At 34.8% G+C, this 20,704-nt stretch overlaps 1 protein-coding gene across 2 annotated transcripts in view; it reads left to right on the top strand.

Annotated features, from left to right (window-relative positions):
• SCN1A (sodium voltage-gated channel alpha subunit 1) overlaps window positions 1-20,704 on the top strand; it is a 97,293-nt gene that overhangs the window by 25,918 nt on the left and 50,671 nt on the right. Inside the window, exons 5-16 of one of the 2 annotated variants that reach the window (XM_028830800.2) lie at window positions 523-614; window positions 1,482-1,751; window positions 5,240-5,303; window positions 6,424-6,565; window positions 7,219-7,425; window positions 8,890-9,174; window positions 10,180-10,527; window positions 11,816-11,948; window positions 12,770-13,008; window positions 14,956-15,129; window positions 16,650-17,006; window positions 18,172-18,654. In XM_028830800.2, the coding sequence (XP_028686633.1) occupies window positions 523-614; window positions 1,482-1,751; window positions 5,240-5,303; window positions 6,424-6,565; window positions 7,219-7,425; window positions 8,890-9,174; window positions 10,180-10,527; window positions 11,816-11,948; window positions 12,770-13,008; window positions 14,956-15,129; window positions 16,650-17,006; window positions 18,172-18,654 (2,794 nt within the window). Of the gene's footprint in view, window positions 1-522; window positions 615-1,481; window positions 1,752-5,239; window positions 5,304-6,423; window positions 6,566-7,218; window positions 7,426-8,889; window positions 9,175-10,179; window positions 10,561-11,815; window positions 11,949-12,769; window positions 13,009-14,955; window positions 15,130-16,649; window positions 17,007-18,171; window positions 18,655-20,704 lie in introns of both variants that reach the window. The other variant, XM_028830795.2, reaches the window with a different exon arrangement.

Genomic DNA, 20,704 nt, shown 5'->3' with positions numbered 1-20,704 from the left:
GCCTTTTCATGCCCAAATTTCTGTTCAGTGATTTCATATATCTTTTTCTAACTAAAACCCTAAACCATAGCCAAGATTTATTTTCTTTTTACAAGTTACACATGATATTGGTTGCATTGCTTCCAAAGTGACAACAATGGCGCCTACTTTATGAAGTTTACATTTAGCTAATGGCCTTAAATTATGTGAACAGAGGATTAGTGATGAAATCTAATTCCTGATTTGCCACTTACAATATTTATCATTTAAAATCACCAAGAAGGTCTTTATAAAAGACCCATGCAAGTAATATAAATCCTGCTAAAATCTTGAATAACTCTGATTTAATTCTACAGGTTTGTAACAGAATTTGTAAACCTAGGCAATTTTTCAGCTCTTCGCACTTTCAGAGTCTTGAGAGCTTTGAAAACTATTTCTGTAATTCCAGGTAAGAAGTGATTAGAGTAAAGCATAGGCTCCTTGTACCTACAGCTTTTTCTTTGTATCCTGTTATTGTGTTTGTGTGTGAACTCCCTATTACAGGTACGTCACAGAGTTTGTGGACCTGGGCAATGTCTCGGCATTGAGAACATTCAGAGTTCTCCGAGCATTGAAGACAATTTCAGTCATTCCAGGTGAGAGCAAGGTTAGACAACGAGACTGACCCATCATATGATTCAGCATCCTTCTCTTTGCTTGGCATTCAGTTTTACCGAAAATCAAGAATCATAAGACTAGGTGTTTCAAAGAAAATGATTCTTATTGTTTAGACATAAGCTTTATCAGACTTGGAGTGTAACAGTGTCTTATGTGAGATACTGTGATTTGAGGTCAAGGTGATTTGCACTTACAAATATCATGTTTTGTTTTGTTTTTTCACCATGTTAGTTTTATCAAGAATTTGCTCCCTTTTAAATGTACCAATCTCTAATTTCTTATTCATTAGAGTCATTAATGACTATGTGTATACAATGCAAATCTTCTAAATTTTTTGCTAACAAAAGAGAAGGGAATGAGATAATAAAAAATAGTGTGAGTCTGCATGGAGGATTTATTATCTTAAGGCACAATTATACTGCAAACCACTTTCAGTTGTACAGCAAAATCTTTCTTATTTATAAATAGGAATTTAAAAATATTTATTCAAGTATTTTGTCATAAAACTGACCTCTGACCCTAATGAAAATGTGAGGCAAGCTTCAGTAGCAAAAAGGAAAAAGACAAGGCCGTTTCCTTAATATAGGCTCCATGAAGAACATGAACCTTCCATTACTCTGTCTCGACATAATGGGATATGAATCTTCATTTCATTGCTTAAATCATTACATTTCTGGAATTCATCTTCAGAAGTTCTTCCCCCTTCCATGAAGTGTTGCTTCTCCATTAGCATTGCAAACATTCTTGGACTTATGAATGAAATCTATGTTTTCAAGAAAATTGTGTGAAACTTTTATTATTTCAGATGTGTTAAGTTTTCATAGTAATAGACTTCTTTCTTTCAGGCCTGAAAACCATTGTGGGAGCCCTGATCCAGTCTGTGAAGAAACTCTCTGATGTCATGATCCTCACTGTGTTCTGTCTGAGCGTGTTTGCTCTAATTGGGCTGCAGCTGTTCATGGGCAACCTGAGGAATAAATGTATACAGTGGCCTCCCACCAATGCTTCCCTGGAGGAACATAGTGTAGAAAAGAATATAACTGTGAATTATAATGGTACACTTATAAATGAAACTGTCTTTGAGTTTGACTGGAAGTCATATATTCAAGATTCAAGTAAGAATTATTGTTATGTACATTTCCTTAAAAAGTAGAATTGGATTGTTTGTAACACAAAGGATAAATCCTTGAGGGGCTGGATATCCCATTTTACATGATGTGATTAGTACACATTGCATGGCTGTATCAAAACATCTCATTTACCCCATATATACAAACACCTACCTTGCACCCACAACAATTAAAATTTAAAATTTAAAACTAACGAAATAAATAAAACACCCTCTAAAAAATAATTACTGTTATGTATATTTAGTCTTTTCATTGCTAATGTGCCTTCCATCTAGGCATGAAAATGTTTTTAAATGATCACATAACAAGACGTCATCTTTTAGAAAATTACCTAATCAAACTATTTAACAATATTTAAAATTATATTTTATATGGTATTTCTATCCTCTGGATTTTAAATAATAGATTATTTATATTTCTGGAACTAATTTTAAAGAAGAATTTTGTTAATCACCTTATCAATGGCTTACACATACATTTAACAATTTTGTTCATAACTACTCTAGTCTTGACTCCTCAATGCCATTTTCTATTTTATCATCATTTGGAAGCCTGAAGAATTCAGCTAGAAAGAATTTTCCTAGGATCCTTTGTTGTTTCCTGTGGTAATTGATATAATCAAAGGAGATAAAACATGTGAATGCCCTTTGCGAATTCTACAGTACTATGCAAATGTAACTCATTATACACTAATTACACAATGTCTCTTATGTATCAGAAACTTTGTAGTACACTGGGGAAAATAATGGAGATAACACATGGCTTCAGAGTGTTATAGTTTAATAGATTATTTTGTTACCTTAAGGAAATAAAGTGATACCTAAAAGTAAATCTCATTCATATATTTGAAAAGTAGTATTACATCAAAAAGAAGAAAATTACAGTTAATAAAGCTTCAGGAGAGAGTAATAGAAAATGTTAGTTGGGTGCAGTGGCTCACACCTATAATCCTAGCACTTTGGGAGGCTGAGGCTGGAGAATCACCTAAAGCCAGGAGTTTGAGAGTTTGAGACCAGCATGGGCAACATAGTGAGACCACCTTCTCTACTATATATATATATATATATATGTTATATATATATATATACACACACACACACTTTTTTTAATGAGTTGGGTGTGGTGGCATTTACCTATAGTCTCAGCTACTAAGAAGGCTGAGATAGGAAGATCACTTGAACCTGGGAGGTCAAGACTGCAGTGAGCCATGATCATGCTACTGAACTCCAGCATGGGTGACAGAGTAAGACTCTGTCTTGGAAATAATAATAATTGTGCTAACAGCCTTTCTCTTTTGAAAGTGACAATAAAAAGTGTGTAAGTTTCCTCTCTCTTTAATTTTAGAATCTGCCAGTAGTGATATTTCAAAAGCAAGGAGAGTTAGAACATGATTAATAAGAAAAGGAAAAGTCCTTTTTAAGGAAAAACATTAAACCTGCACAACTTAGATTTTTAGATGTTCTTGAATATAGTATATCTGTATTATTTTAAGGTGATGAATAATATTTTGGAAAAAAAGAAAGAAAACTTCAGTGACTGATTGTGTGGAACAAACAGAATTAATTACAGAAAGTTACTAGTTGTTTGTATTTATTAAAGTAATGATAGCATAGTTTAAAAAGCGAGTACTAATCAGTGTTTCCTTATAGTTATAAATCTGGAAAATACCTTAGGTTGATACAAATGAACTCTTCCATGACATTCAGTGATACGCTAATAAATAATTTACAAACAGCTGAAAATCTTTAGGTTTAGTTGTAAATCTTTAGTTGTTAATCTTCAGATTAAGAACAGTGTCTGAGCAATACACCAATGTTCCTTATTCACTTGATATGATGCCAGTAGGTCAACTTCAATCACCAACTCCCTGAAATCTGTTGTTTGTTTGTTTTACCTAAGTTTAAAATACTGACTATGAGGGTTATTTAGGGTTTATTCTCTCTAGGGAAAATTTATTGGACTGCATTTTTCCAATACTCAAAGTAAAGAAATAAATAATATCTGAGGTCATTTTCAGCTCTAAACATCTGTGATTCTTATTTTAAACCAAATGCAAATATAAATAAAGTGGTTCATTTTTGAAAGTAATAGAAAATTAAGTTTATTAAATTTAAGGATAAATATTATAACTGAAAAGTTATATTTTCCTCAGGTTAAGGCTAATCATTAAGGTTAGATCATGAATTTAATGAGCAAAACTTCATTTATAAATATGAGATACCAAAAATTCATCCATAAACTATCATAGTCCTTTCTCTTTGTTTAATTTTAATTCAAAGTTAGAAAATACTATGTCAACTTTCCTGTCTAGGTTCAAATAAGTCAGAATATTAGAAACAAAAATGATATTTTTCCTTATGTGGTTCTGTGTACTGTATGGAACTATGCATGGAATAAATTCCTCAGAAAACTTAACATCTAGAAAATATATCTTCTTACAAAATCCAACATTGATTGTTTAATTTCATGTTTTCCTCTTTTTGTCTTTTATTTACTTATTCATTCAATAAACTTTACAGAAAGGCTACCCAGTCTCAAACAAACACTAATATAGAAGTAATTAATGATCATGACTTTCTAGGAGGAATACTTGTAAATAAATAATTACAATATAGGAGTGTCACTATAAGAATAATTCAAGTATATATGTGTTACTCGTAGCACAATGAGGAGAGTTCTTAATTCTGACAACATTTAGTGGAAAGAAAGTTGAAAATATCAAGGAAAAAGTTACAGAAGAACTGGATGTTGCAAGACGCAAAGGAGTTTGCAAGAAACGGGAATCTTTGAGATAACGTTCTGTTCACCTATAGTCATTGTTTTAGCTTTAGTACTTAAGACTTTTTAAAACTGCTTTCATTTCAGTTGTTGATCTGGTTTATGCATATTTGACTATAAGTTGCCTATATTCTGGAAACTGTGAGAATATAAGTTATACTTAATTATTAAAATGTATAGTGTTAAAAATATAGGAGAGAGGACCAGAAAATATACTATTCTTTTATTTTGAAATGTGTGGCCGTTTTGAGAAAATGAATTCCTGTCATTCCTGTCTATTTTTACTGAATGAATTTTTTTTCATGAGAGTGGTGGATAAAGGCTAATACCTTTTTGAAAGATTGTGTTAGTACCTGTCATTATCACTAAATTTACATTCATAATGAAGAAATACTTTGCACTGTAAAGTATCTAATGCAAATACTTTGCACTATAAAGTATCTAATGTAAAGTATCTTTGCACTGTATCTAATCTAATGCCATTCCTTCATAATGACAAAATACTTTGCACTGTAAAGTATCTAGATAGAATATCTAGAGTTTGGAGGGAGAAGAGACAAATACTTGTGCCTTTGAATGAATTATATGTTTAAAATTCCTCAACAAACTTAAAAGAAGAACCTGACCTTCCTGATCTCATTTTAGTGTTTTTAACAATGCAAATGTTCATCATATGACTTTCTTTTTTCAAACAGGATATCATTATTTCCTGGAGGGTTTTTTAGATGCACTACTCTGTGGAAATAGCTCTGATGCAGGGTAAGTCAATAATTTGTGTGTATCTGTGTATCTTTCTGTGTACACATACATATGTGTATCTTTTCTCTCTTTTTATAGAAACTGAAGATAACAGCCAACTAATTTTATTGACATTAATTTGCTATATGTAAGGTTTTAGATAAAGTGTGAGATTATTTAAATATTAGGTAAGATTTATGTTTTCTAAAACAAGAAGTAATACTGTTAGACACATGCACACGTATGTTCATTGCAGCACTATTCACAATAGCAAGAACATGGAATCAACCTAAATGCCCATCAGTGATAGGCTGGATAAAGAAACTGTGGTACATATACACTATGGGATGCAATGCAGCCATAAAAAATAATTAGATCATGTCCTTTGCAGGGATATGGATGGAACTGGAGGCCATTATCCTTAGCAAACTATTTTTGCAGGAACAGAAAACTAAGTACCTCATGTCCTCACTTATAAGCAGGAGCTAAATGATGAGAACACATGGACACATATAAAGAACAACACACACTAGGGCCTACTAGAGTGTGGAAAGTGGGAAGAGGGAGAGGATCAGGAACAATAACTAGTGAGTACTAGGCTTAATACCTCGGTGATGAAATAATCTACACAACAAACCCCCATGACACACATTTAACTATATAAAAAACCTGCACATGTACGTGCTCCTGAACTTCAAATAAAAGTATAAAAAAAGAGGAAAATATCTCTTAAACATCCACTGTATATAACAGCAAAAATACAAAAAGAGGAGTAATCCTGTTCCTACTTTTTTAGTTTATATAGTAATAACAATGCTGTTTCTTTTAGATAAGTATATGGGGCTATAAACTCTGGAGACTCCATAGTAGTAGAAATGAAATGGAGATGTTGAAATTGCAAATTATCAACAAAAGTTATTTTGTAAAATATTATTAGAAATGCTGCACCATATTTTAATGATGATGCCAAGTAGCTAATAAGGCTATATGCAGTCAAAAGTTGGGAAATAGATTACTTACTTATTTATCAAACTTTTATTTTGAAATAGCAAATCTTTCTGGCTAGACAATATTATAGCATAGTATCAGAGTAAAAAGGCAGCAGAACCACTTGTAATACTTTCTTTTGCCCCACTTGCAGCCAGTGTCCAGAGGGATATGTGTGTGTGAAAGCTGGTAGAAATCCCAATTATGGCTACACAAGCTTTGATACCTTCAGTTGGGCTTTTTTGTCCTTGTTTCGACTAATGACTCAGGACTTCTGGGAAAATCTTTATCAACTGGTGAGACACTAAAGAGCTACACTCTCCATTTAAGTAAAAGTACACAAGAAAACCAATTGAGTTATGAAATTAAAACCAGAGGATAATATAGTAGAAAGAGCAGAACTTGAAACGAGACTTGACTTTCTCTATCCTATTGATTATAACACATATTGAGCAGAATGATGCCAAGGATTGCAATTCTCTCCCATTTCTTCTTGACTCAAAACCTGTTCTCTACCTTTCCCAGACACAGATTGTCCTAAACAGAAGGCACGTTCTCCCTTCAGCCTTATCTACCCCCTCAAATATTATCTCTCAGGTGGGAGGTAATGAAAATGAAGAAGCAGATATAGAAAGATAACTTTATTGTCTTCCTTGACTTTCCTAACGGCTCAGGTCTTTAATGGAGGACTCCATGGCATTTTACTGACTGTTTCATTCTTGGTGAATACAAAAATTCTCCCCTAGAGATCATAGTGCGAATCCATCAGCTAGGAGAGAAGGAAGAAGCTGAAGTTAAAGAAACAAAGAATCAAAAAAAGTACAGTGTGCTGTGACCAGCATAATTACTATTTATATCTGAGTTTGCTAGACACACAAGTAAACTGAAAGTTGAAGCCACCACTTAGTGAAATAATATCGAGAAATAATTCTGATATTTTTGTTTGCAGACATTACGTGCTGCTGGGAAAACATACATGATATTTTTTGTGTTGGTCATTTTCTTGGGCTCATTCTACCTAATAAATTTGATCCTGGCTGTGGTGGCCATGGCCTATGAGGAACAGAATCAGGCCACCTTGGAAGAAGCAGAACAGAAAGAGGCCGAATTTCAGCAGATGATCGAACAGCTTAAAAAGCAACAGGAGGCAGCTCAGGTAAAGATGCCCTGTCTCATGGCACTGACCTTTTATTGTTCTGATTGTTACAAAAATATTGAAGAGAAAGTGGGTACCTAAAGGCAGGTGGTTATATGAGGAATTTATTAACGATTTCTATATTTTGATCATCCATTTACTTTTATTTAGTTTAATTATTTTGTTTATTTTTTTAAGATGTATATAATAATAACCACAATAGAACTCTCTCATGTTATTTTAATCATCTTAAGATTCTCAAAGCAAAGGGAAAATGTTATTTTGGGGTATTTTCAAGTGAGAGACTTTTATTCAATGAGTAGCCTGACATTAGGAGGAAATCATCTTTTCTTAGAACAAGAAATTATTGGTTATCATATGAAGAGTTGCTCCTCTAGTTCTTAAACATAGTCTCCTTTTTTCTCTAACTAAAAATATGTTGGCTTTTAACATGGTTGCTTTATTTCCTTTATAAGGAAGTGATCAAATAATATAACGATCTCTGATATAGCAGCATCCAATAGACATATGAATGTCACCGATCTTACAGAGCTTGACCATCTAAAAAGGATTACTTGGTTTTATAGTGAAGTGTTAGACCTCACAGTGTGATAAATCATAAAATGCCTCTCCCATCTCTCTCATCTTTCTGTGTAGCATACAAACTTAATGTCTTCACTAAAGAAGAAAGTTGTTTCAGAAATATTAATTTATATGCAAGAGTAAATAATTTATCAAGGTTACCCTGGGAACAATGATAATAATTAAAAAGTGTCAACTTACTACCAGTACAAGCTATAATCAAAAAGCAGTGTATTATTCCATTTCCACATGTCCCTTAAGAACCAGTACCGATTCAAAGATGGTGGGGACAGTTTTTGGAAAACTGGATGTCTTATTTTGCTCGGCAGAAACTATTGATTCTCCCTTCTCCATTTTTCTGGATATTGTGGATGGGTGAGAAAGGGATTTTATAACTGTCCATAAATATGATTAATGATATTTTGAGGGTATTGGACAATCCAATTTCAATAATTAGAGAAAGGACCTCACGTCCTTATCCCATTCCCCTGCCTGAAGATAGGACTTCAAGTAATTCATCAGCTTTTCTTCCATACTTCAGTTTCTTTTTCAGAGAAAAGAAAACAACACTAATTAAATAGCAATTTTTAAAGTAAATCAAATCCCAAAAAGTAATGAATTTGTGTTCTTGTTGATACCTGATGGATATTTTTGAATATGTGGTTTGTGGGGCATTAACACACACATAATAAATGTTACCATGGAGAAGACCAGATTATCTCTGAAAGCCTTCCTTAGGTGGAAAAAGAAAATCTCCTCTTATACTTGCAGAGAATCTTCTCTGTGAGATGATCCTCAGTCAGCTCAATATATTTTTTAAATGCCATGCAAATACTTCAACCCTTTCAGAGAAAGATACAGTCTTTTCAGGTGCTATGTTAAAACTATTTCTCTTCAATGTAGCAGGCAGCGACAGCAACTGCCTCAGAACATTCCAGAGAGCCCAGTGCAGCAGGCAGGCTCTCAGACAGCTCATCTGAAGCCTCTAAGTTGAGTTCCAAGAGTGCTAAGGAAAGAAGAAATCGGAGGAAGAAAAGAAAACAGAAAGAGCAGTCTGGTGGGGAAGAGAAAGATGAGGATGAATTCCATAAATCTGAATCTGAGGACAGCATCAGGAGGAAAGGTTTTCGCTTCTCCATTGAAGGGAACCGGTTGACGTATGAAAAGAGGTACTCTTCCCCACACCAGGTATGGCACTGCTGAGTTTACTGATGCACGGTTGAAAATTAAAACATGGGAGAGAGGGGGAGAATTAGAAAATGGACTTAGGAATTTTTATCAACTGAATCGACCACTGTTGTGCTATATTTAAACCTATCCCTTCTGCACATAGTTATGCGAAAATTTTACTCCACAGATATGTAAGTCTACAGCTCAGTGTAGTTAAGATAACACCAAGTTGACAGTCAGGAGAACTGAATTGTCATTCTGATATTGTCTGCCGATATTTGTCTACAACTAATGACATTTAATCTTTTTGATCCTCAGCACTTTTAAGAAACAAAATGTGGAACTGGGGATTGTTGATCAAGAATGTCCTTAGGTTATTTTATGATTTTATGTTGTTTTTCCTCATAACTTCTTTATAAGTCACCACACATGCTTCTGAAAATATTAGTGATGGTACACTTGTTCAAAAGGCACATGGCTCTGAATTTCAGAAATATGAACTTCAGGTTCCAACAATACGATGCCTTATGGGTGAAAAAGAAATAATAATTCAAGTGATTTTAGAAAGGTGGAGTAAACTAAATCGTGAGGAGTATTGAAAGTTTTTGAAAGACAAGATCCATGAAAACCAAGGTGGTCTTGTTAAGGTCATGGTGCCAGTGTTCACTGAATGTTTACCATGTCCATTGCCATATTCTGAGGATATTTCCCTTTGAACTTGAGAAATGGTGGTTCAGGGTGTGTGTGTTTGTGTGTGTGTGTGTGTGTTGTGTGTGTGTGTTTCAACATGTTAAGGTTGCAATCTATCTCCTCGTTCTTTAATCCCAAGGGCTAGAAACCTTCTTTTATCAAGGTAATTTAATTTAATGTGAACGCACATAAAGTGAGAATGATAGTCAAAAGGAATGGGCCATATTCTGTCATGAATGCTGAAATCTTCTTCCACCTAATCTTGCAAAATGAAATCACATTCAAAGGGCCATATTAATATGGCTTTATTTGTTTGCTGTTTCAAACTTCTAGTCTTTGTTGAGCATCCGTGGCTCCCTATTTTCACCAAGGCGAAATAGCAGAACAAGCCTTTTCAGCTTTAGAGGGCGAGCAAAGGATGTGGGATCTGAGAATGACTTTGCAGATGATGAGCACAGCACCTTTGAGGACAATGAGAGCCGTAGAGATTCCTTGTTTGTGCCCCGACGACATGGAGAGCGACGCAACAGCAACCTGAGTCAGACCAGTAGGTCATCCCGGATGCTGGCAGTGTTTCCAGCGAATGGGAAGATGCACAGCACTGTGGATTGCAATGGTGTGGTTTCCTTGGTTGGTGGACCTTCAGTTCCTACATCGCCTGTTGGACAGCTTCTGCCAGAGGTGATAATAGATAAGCCAGCTACTGATGACAATGTAAGGAAGTTTTAAATAGTTCAGGCATGGCTGGCCCATTATTGTTGCACCAGCCAGTGTTTCTACAAAACGGCAACCTTGAGAATGATTCCTGGTTGGTCACGCTGTGAATGCACCTGCATCTTGTAATATCTTTAATAGACTAACCAACTAAAACCTAAAACCTTCACAGTCTACTGCACAAACCTGAATGCATTTACTTACTGAAAGTGCTAAGGATTAATTAGACACAATAATTACTGCCTCCAGTTGGAGGATTTGCTATATACCCACACTGAATTTAGATAGCAGGACATCCTCTAAGGCTCTGATATAAAAGTAAATGAATGATCCCATGTTTAAGTGTCAAGGGTGTATAATAAATCTTTCCAACGGATTCTTCAATATATCTCTGCTTTAGTTTAGATTTTCAAAAACACTGTGCTTAAGTAGATAGCTTCATTGTTACCTTAATACTCCTAGTACTCATATTTTTCTTACTAAAAAAATGCTGATATAGGTCTTCTCAAAATTAATCTAAATGAAGAGACACAAATACATTATTAATACAGACAGATAAAATAATTGTCTGTGTACAAAGGTATGCTATGTGTTTGTGGATGTACACCCAGATGAGGAATTTCTAAACAGATGCTGCCTCTTCTTAGACTGTTTACTCACTTGGAAATATATCAGCATGAGGAGGCATGACTAAGTCAGAATTAGATGACTTATTGCTTTGGTACCCTGGATGAAACTGTTGTCCATGCAGCATGTGTGTGTTCTTTTCAACATAGAGTTTGTGTTGTCAATGACCATCTACATCTTGTGTCCAGAAAATAAGATGGCAGCTAAGTGTGTTGCAATCATTGATACTTCCTTAAAATTAAAGAGCTACCTTCTCAAAAACCAAGTGCCTTGATCACTTGTAGGACTTTTAAGTTACTAGGCTTTTACTATTAGTTCAGAAATAAGGGTAATAACTGTCAAATATATCTCTTAAGAGTTTTATCAACTATATTAAAATTGTTTCATATTTTATAAAATTATGAAATCAGGAAGTTAAAATCTTGGTTTTTGCTGTATGACTAAATGGTTAACAGTTTGAACATTCCAGGCTAATGATACAATAAGTCAGAAATATCTGCCATCACCAATTGAATATGAAAGTGCATGATGCATGTGTTTCATGAAATTCACTGTGTCACCACTTGGTTGTTTGCTTGTCATATTGCTCAAATTAATCATTTAATGCATTAGCATTTTTTTTTTACAGGGAACAACCACTGAAACTGAAATGAGAAAGAGAAGGTCAAGTTCTTTCCATGTTTCCATGGACTTTCTAGAAGATCCTTCCCAAAGGCAACGAGCAATGAGTATAGCCAGCATTCTAACAAATACAGTAGAAGGTTGGTAACAAATTCTATTTTCGTTTCAATTATTTTCACTAAACTTATATTGTCTCATTTCAAATAAATATATTTGTGAGTTGGAAATAGTGCATTCTAATGAAAAGACAATAAGTTTAATTCAAGAACTGTTATCTGTTATATCTACTCAGATATTCTAGAAGCCTTAACAATTTATTTTAAACTCAGTGATATTGGGACTAAGAATGTTTTCCTAACTGTGTGGCAACTCTTTGAAAATGCAGAATAAAGCATTTCTGTTAGGGGTTTCTAATCTCATTAGTCACAGTGACCCTCTTTTTGTTCCATTAGTTTAAGACTTCAGCAGTACAACCCTTTTCAGCCTCATCCTAAGTACTCTCAAGATTGTAGAGGAAGAGCAGGTCATTTTCACAAAATAAAAACAAGTTAAAATGATGATTCTTGGGTCACATCAATCCCTATTCTAGCTCTCATAGTCTGAGGTTGACAATGTAGAGTCATTCACATAGGGCTGCACACAGCATCTACACCACCCTAAACCATGTTCCCATTGAGACTTCACATGAAAAACCACTCGCATCACTTGAGGCCAAGCGCTGAGCCACAATGTCAGTGCATAAGACAAAAACTACCCATTGTTACCTGGGCTCTATGTGTGTGTCTAATGAAATATCCTTGGGAGGTTTAGAGTAAACTCTGTAATTTTTTTTAAGAAGTACAAAAAAGGTTGCCTCTGTAACAAAAATGTGCTGATTACTGAAAATAAGTTTAGTGGATATGAAATAAATGCGTGTGTATAAAATATACCTTTTGGTGGTTCTTATTTTTTTTTAATCTAGAACTTGAAGAATCCAGGCAGAAATGCCCACCCTGTTGGTATAAATTTTCCAACATATTCTTAATCTGGGACTGTTCTCCATATTGGTTAAAAGTGAAACATGTTGTCAACCTGGTCGTGATGGACCCATTTGTTGACCTGGCCATCACCATCTGTATTGTCTTAAATACCCTTTTCATGGCCATGGAGCACTATCCAATGACGGACCATTTCAATAATGTGCTTACAGTAGGAAATTTGGTAAGCATATTGGAAGGTAAATGTGTTTAGTCTTCAAATTTTCTGCTTGAGAAACTGTTTACATTTAATTGTGTATAGCAGTCTTTCAACCACCCTTCATGCTTCCTGGCCCCCGCAAAATGCTAATTATATCATACTGGCTATACTCCACTTTTTGCCAAAAATAATGACCTTAATGTGCTCATAAAAACTGAAAAAGGCATAGGCCTACAGCACTACTTGAAAAGTCAACAGCAATATTTATAACTTTTCAAGATCCAGAAGTAGCTCATAGTTTAAGAACACACTTTTTGAGATATTATTACAATTTCCCTTACTGTAGAAGGTTAAAATAAAATTGTGGATCTCTTTTATCCTTCTTAGTCATCATCATTGCAAGAAATAATTTAACAACTCAAAAATGTCTCCAGCTTTTATTCTTCCAGGATCTAAGTAGTACATGTATTGTTTATCCATCTATTCCATATCAAAACCATGAACTATTTAAAACCTCCAGTACATTTTGTGTATTATATGATTACGAAGGTCATTTTTGGTGAAGGTTGCCACTTAATTTTTCCTTTTTGTGCTTCAAAAACATAAATTATTAAAATGTTTGCCAGTCAACTTAGGAATATTAGCTTTTATTTGCTGAAGGAAAGAGCTAGCTAAAGTAATATATGCATTTTCCATAATATTTGGTTTGAAGTTTAGGATTTTTGATGGTAGAAAGCAGAAACATCATGTATAACAACTGACATTTTATTAGTTATATTTTTGAAGTTCTACTATTTATACTACAGAAGTAAATTTGGCCGGGCACGGTGGCTCAAGCCTGTAATCCCAGCACTTTGGGAGGCCGAGACGGGCGGATCACGAGGTCAGGAGATCAAGACTATCCTGGCTAACACGGTGAAACCCCGTCTCTACTAAAAAATACAAAAAATAAAACTAGCCGGGCGAGGTGGCAGGTGCCTGTAGTCCCAGCTACTCGGGAGGCTGAGGCAGGAGAATGGCGTGAACCCGGGAGGCGGAGCTTGCAGTGAGCTGAGATGCAGCCACTGCACTCCAGCCTGGGCGACAGAGAGAGACTCCGCCTCAAAAAAAAAAAAAGAGAAGTAAATTTATTTTTTCATGTGCGTAACAAAGAATGATAACAGTAATGCACCTAGTATAGTAATAGATAAGAATGTATAACTCTGATTTGAGGGAAATAGGAATAAGCTTATAGAGAAATAAAACTGCTCATGGGCAAAATGTTGTCAGTACTTATGTTATATGAAGTCTGGAGAAAAAGGTAGTTTGGTATAATGGAAAGAGCACTGTTAAAAATAGATGACTTGAGCCGGGCGCGGTGGCTCACACCTGTAGTTCCAGCACTTTGGGAGGCCAAGGCAGGTGGATCACGAGGTCAGGAGATCGAGACCACCCTGGCTAACACGGTGAAACCTCGTCTCTACTAAAAAATACAAAAAATTAGCCGGGTGTGGTGGAGGGCGCCTGTAGTCCCAGCTACTCAGGAGGCTGAGGCAGGAGAATGGTGTGAACCTGGGAGGCGGAGCTTGCAGTGAGCCGAGATCGCACCACTGCACTCCAGACTGAGCGACAGAGTGACACTCCATCTGAAAAAAAAAAAAAAAAAAAATAGATGACTTGTACTGATATCCTAGTTTTGCCATTTTCTTGCTGCATGATATCAAGCAAGTCATTTCACCCATCGGAAGACCTTAGTTTCCTTATCTGTAAAGTAATAATTCTGTCTGCATTATCTATTTAGCGTTTCCACAAGGATAAAATTAAATAATGTATATGAGAGTCTTTCATCAACTACAAATTGCCATACAAATTTAAGTTAGTAATAGAATCGTTGTGGGAAAATAGCATAAGCATTATGTTCTAAGGGCAAATCTTATGTCATGTACATTATCATTATCTGGTGGAATTAGAGTAATTTTGTTTTGATCTTAGGTTTTCACTGGGATCTTTACAGCAGAAATGTTTCTGAAAATTATTGCCATGGATCCTTACTATTATTTCCAAGAAGGCTGGAATATCTTTGATGGTTTTATTGTGACGCTTAGCCTGGTAGAACTTGGACTCGCCAATGTGGAAGGATTATCTGTTCTCCGTTCATTTCGATTGGTAAAAAAAAAAAAAAAAAAAAAAAAAGCACAAAAACATTTCTAACCATCAAGGTTCTTGCATAGCAATGTCATAGTTTTTTTGCCACACAACCCTTAGCATTCTAAGTTTTTCTGTAAAATTTGCATTGTCAAAAACTTTTCCTATGTGGAAAAAAATTCTCAATTATTTACGAAAACCTTTATTTCAAAGAACATAGTTACGTAAAGGTTAATGTATTACTCAGTTGCTATTTTCATTAAGTACTGCTTCTAGAGACTACCACGGTTAATATTTCTAGACCTAAGAAAATATTTTTAATGAAAATGTATCACCTTTTAATAGTAACTTGAAAATATATATATAGCCCTTTGTAGCAGTGGATGAAAATCTGATGTAAGATGTTCATGCAGAAACTTTTTCTAATTCTGTCTCTGGAAAATATGCATCTTGCAAAAGTCAAAGGAGAGAAAGTCTGTAGGATTACTAAACATGCCCATTAATTTACACATATATCCTTACAAGTCAGGAAAATAATTGTAGAATCATGGGAAACATTCCAAGTTTTTCAGTGCAGGTGCATGTAGCTACGTGAATACCCCTAAGGAGCATTAATGAATAATGAACATTTTTCTCTACTTATATCAGGGCTCAGTATGATGTTACTTTGCACACTATTGGCAAATTAATATATTTCAGCAGATATTTCAGATTCAGATGTTAATATTATAATGTCCAGCCTTAGAACCACCTTTATAAAACATATTAAGAAGAGTTGGATTCCAAGTACTCATTAAAAATTCACTATAAGAGGCCTGGCTTGGTGGCTCACGCCTGTAATCCTAGCACTTTGGGAAACTGAGGCAGGTGGATCACTTGAGGCCAGGAGTTCGAGACCAGCCTGGCCAACACGGTGAAACTCCGTCTCTAGTATATATGTAAATATATACATATATACACGTATATATGCATATATACGTATATATATACACGTGTATATATATTTATATATATATTTATATATATTTTTTATATTTATATTTATATTTATTATATTTATATTTATTAAATATTTTATATTTATATATATATTTATATATATATACACGTGTATATATATTTATATATATATACACACACACATATACGTGTATATATGTATATATTTAACCAGGTGTGGTGGCACGTGCCTGTAGTCCCAGCTACTTGGGAGGTTGGGACAGGAGGATCACTTTTACCTGGGAGGCGGAGGTTGCAGTGAGCTGAGATCACTCCTCTGCACTCCCGCCTGGGTGACAAAAGAAAAAAAAAAAGAAAAGGAAAGAAAAATAATTCACTGTCAGAGAAAATGATCTACATGGTCAAAATATGGAAAATGCAGCTTTTCCTAGGGAGTCCAAAAATTAGCCATGAGCCTGAGAGAGTGAGGGCAGATGAGATATTGTAAGATATTGAATTCTAATTACCATTTCTAGGTAAAGCTCAATACATATAATGCTTTTAAGAACCATACAAATATATATTAATATTTTATTTTCCAGCTGCGAGTTTTCAAGTTGGCAAAATCTTGGCCAACGTTAAATATGCTAATAAAGATTATTGGCAATTCCGTGGGGGCTCTGGGAAATTTAACCCTTGTGTTGGCCATCATCGTCTTCATTTTTGCCGTGGTTGGCATGCAGCTCTTTGGTAAAAGCTACAAAGATTGTGTCTGCAAGATCGCCAGTGATTGTCAGCTCCCACGCTGGCACATGAATGACTTCTTCCACTCCTTCCTGATTGTGTTCCGCGTGCTGTGTGGGGAGTGGATAGAGACCATGTGGGACTGTATGGAGGTTGCTGGTCAAGCCATGTGCCTTACTGTCTTCATGATGGTCATGGTGATTGGAAACCTAGTGGTATGTACCCACTTAAGATACGCATTTCAGAAATACATTAAGAGTATAATGGAATGGTGACCGTTCTGTCAAAAAGAAAAACAAACTATGATTATTAGTTTAAAAGTCCGTTACCTTGGATATATTATCACTTTAACAACACAGCAATATAGCAGTGCCCCTACATTTTTTATACCAAATTCTATTTCGTCAGTCACTTCATCACATTTTTATGTGAATTACAGTAGAGTATCATATTGAAGACAAGTCTAAAAGGATGTGCTGGGACCATTTTATAAATTCGGAGCCAAGGAAGAGAGAAGTCTTAAAAAAGTGGAGAGAGAAAGAGCAAAATTACCATCCAGATCAGGACTAAAAAGTGGTGTCTTTAAGTGTTCGTAATGATTGTGCCGTTTCTTTGCCTCATTGTAGCATATGATATTCAATCACTCTGTGTCATATGGCAGATGCACTAGCCAACCTGAGTTTGTCAGTTCTCGAATAGCTAATGACTCCTGAAATTACCCTAATAGAGTAACTGATCAATCTTTCTCTCTCTTAAATTTGGAGTGTTACTGTTTATAGTATAGAAATATATAAAATATTCTAAAAGTATGTACATTCACGTGCCAGTCTCATGGAAATATGAGAGATTATTCATAAACATCTCTACTTAGTCAACAATGAATTATGAGAAATATAATAGATTAAGAAAACAAGTGTCAATGCCTATGTTAAGCTTCTGATCTTCATTCTGAGTCCTAATGGTTATTTTTCAATTAACATCCTATTTAATATCTTTGTTTATCAAAAAATTATAGAATGCATTTACATGCATAATTGGAAACATTAGTGATTTTTAAGAATTCTTGTGTAGTACCTATATAAACCTGTCTTCTTTTACTCATAAATTTTAGAGTTAGCAAACCCTTAGATTAGCTCATTCAATTTCACTTTACAAATGGGAGAACTTGAGAGCAATGGAAATCATGTCTTTGTCCAGGGATGTGCTATTGAGCCAGTCACAAATTCAGATCACCCTTCTTCTAATCACTATGCTGTGGTGTTTCCTTCTCATCAAGTTTTAGAACTTAGAGTTTCTTCCACACTGAAAAGAATAAGTGATTGTAATCTGCTCTTCCCTACATCGGTGTAAAATTATAATCATGTTTTTGTTGTTTTAAAGGTCCTGAATCTCTTTCTGGCCTTGCTTCTGAGCTCATTTAGTGCAGACAACCTTGCAGCCACTGATGATGATAATGAAATGAACAATCTCCAAATTGCTGTGGATAGGATGCACAAAGGAGTAGCTTATGTGAAAAGAAAAATATATGAATTTATTCAACAGTCCTTCATTAGGAAACAAAAGATTTTAGATGAAATTAAACCACTTGATGATCTAAACAACAAGAAAGACAGTTGTATGTCCAATCATACAACAGAAATTGGGAAAGATCTTGACTATCTTAAAGATGTAAATGGAACTACAAGCGGTATAGGAACTGGCAGCAGTGTTGAAAAGTACATTATTGATGAAAGTGATTACATGTCATTCATAAACAATCCCAGTCTTACTGTGACTGTACCAATTGCTGTAGGAGAATCTGACTTTGAAAATTTAAACACGGAAGACTTTAGTAGTGAATCGGATCTGGAAGAAAGCAAAGAGGTAAGATTCTATAGGTGTGTGAAGGTATGAATACATATACATATATACATATACACACATACAGATGATTCTCAATTTAATGATGTTTTGACTTAAGATTTTTTACTTTATGATAATACAAAAGCAATATCCATTCACTAGAAACCATGCTTCAAATTTTGAATTTTGATCTTTTCCCAGGCTAGCAATTTGTGGTACAAGATACCCTCATTATGCTGGGCAGTGGCAGCAAGCTGCAGCTCCCAGTCAACCATGTGATTACAAAGATAAACAACCAATATTCACCATACAGTATACTGTATTCAGTAAATTACATAAGGTATCCAACAGTTTATTATAAATTGTGCTTTTCTTTAGATGATCTTGCCCAACTGTAGGCTAATCTAAATGTTCTGAGCATGTTTAAAGTAGACTAGGGTAAGTTATAAAGTTTGGTAATTAGATGTATTAAATGAGTTTTGATGTACAATATTTTCACCTCACAATGAGTTTATCAGGAGCTAACCTCATTGTAAGTTGAGGAACATTTACAGTACATGTATTATATTGCCTGTATTTCTTATTACATATTTTCCATATAGATTTTTGACATCATGTAAAATTTTATTTCACTGAAGAACAAAAGATTTAACTCAAGCTAATGATTGAAAAATTAAAGGGTAATATAGTATATGTGTGAGTTTTCTCATCCTTAGTAATGGATATTTGTTAGATGAATGAATGAACGATCCAACAAATAGACAAACATCATCAGATTTAATACTTACAATAACCTGGAAAGAAATGTGTTATTATGTTAACTTTTCAGACAAGAAAATTAGCTCAGGGAGCATTACGTCCCATAACTAGTGAGGGGAGTGCCGAGAATTGAACTTAGAGCCCTTATTTACAAGTTCTGTTTATTGTTTGTTGCATCACATTGGCTCATGTACATTGAAGAGAACTTAGCAACAAGAAATATTCTTGTAGCTTCTTCAACTAAAATTACACTGCCCTATGCATTAGCCTGTTTGGACTGCCATAGCACTATACCATAACTGGGTGGCTTAAACAACCAAAATTTATTTTCTCACAGTCCAGAAACTGGAAAGTCCAAGACCAAGATACTAGCAGGGTCAATGTCTAGTGAGGGCTCACTCCTTGGGTTGCAGACAGACACCTCCTTGCTGTGTCCTCACATGGCCTGTCCTCAATGCATGTACATGGAAAGAGAGAGAACTCTGGTGTTTATTCTTCTTCTTACAAGTGCACCAGCCCTATCAGAATAAAGTCCAGCCTGTATGACCTCATTTAACCTTTATCACCACCTTACAGGCCCTATCCTCAAATACAGTCATATTGAGGGTTAGAGCTCCAGCATATGAATTTTGTGGAGACAAACCTTAATCCATAGCAACCTACTTTAAAATATTAAGTTAAAAGTCTAACGGATATATAAGATAATTAACAAGAAGTCTAGGACAAAGCACCTTTACTTCCCATTTAGTATTTGGAAATCTCAAAAACAGCAGGGTGCCCACCTTTCAGGCTGTATAGTCTAAATATTTTAAAGGATTGAATACATTAAAGACATTTTATTAGAGATATAATTCTATTAGATATCACCATGTCCATTGCATTTTGATGGTTGTCCATGGAAGATACCACAGGTATCTGACATTCTTTTGATTTATTGACTATATCCCTTGAAAGACGCTTCAAGTATTTATAATGAGTCTCTGAATAATCTAGGTCATCCTCCACTTTTAGGAGTATGGGGCTAATATTGGAGCTGGAAGCAGTTGCCTTGACCCTAGCATTAGAGTTGCTTAGTTAGTTCAGGTTTGTGAGATGAGAGAAGGGAAAGAAATATACTGCAGAGACGTAATAGTAGATAGATCCTGTCACATTTCTATGTCTATGGAAATAGATTCAGTACAAAAAAAATAGACTGTTTTTATCAATATTGTGGACTTTTTTACAGAATTTTTAATTTTGATGTTATGTCAGTTCAGACTTTGTTTATTTGAGTTTTCCTAAGGAATCAGATGAAGGCCAATTTTTGGAAAAA

Source organism: Macaca mulatta, chromosome 12 (genome assembly GCF_049350105.2).
Source record: "Macaca mulatta isolate MMU2019108-1 chromosome 12, T2T-MMU8v2.0, whole genome shotgun sequence".
In the NCBI taxonomy this organism is placed as follows: domain Eukaryota; kingdom Metazoa; phylum Chordata; class Mammalia; order Primates; family Cercopithecidae; genus Macaca; species Macaca mulatta.
Note: the sequence above shows the minus strand (reverse complement) of the source record. Positions and strands in the feature narration are given on the sequence as shown.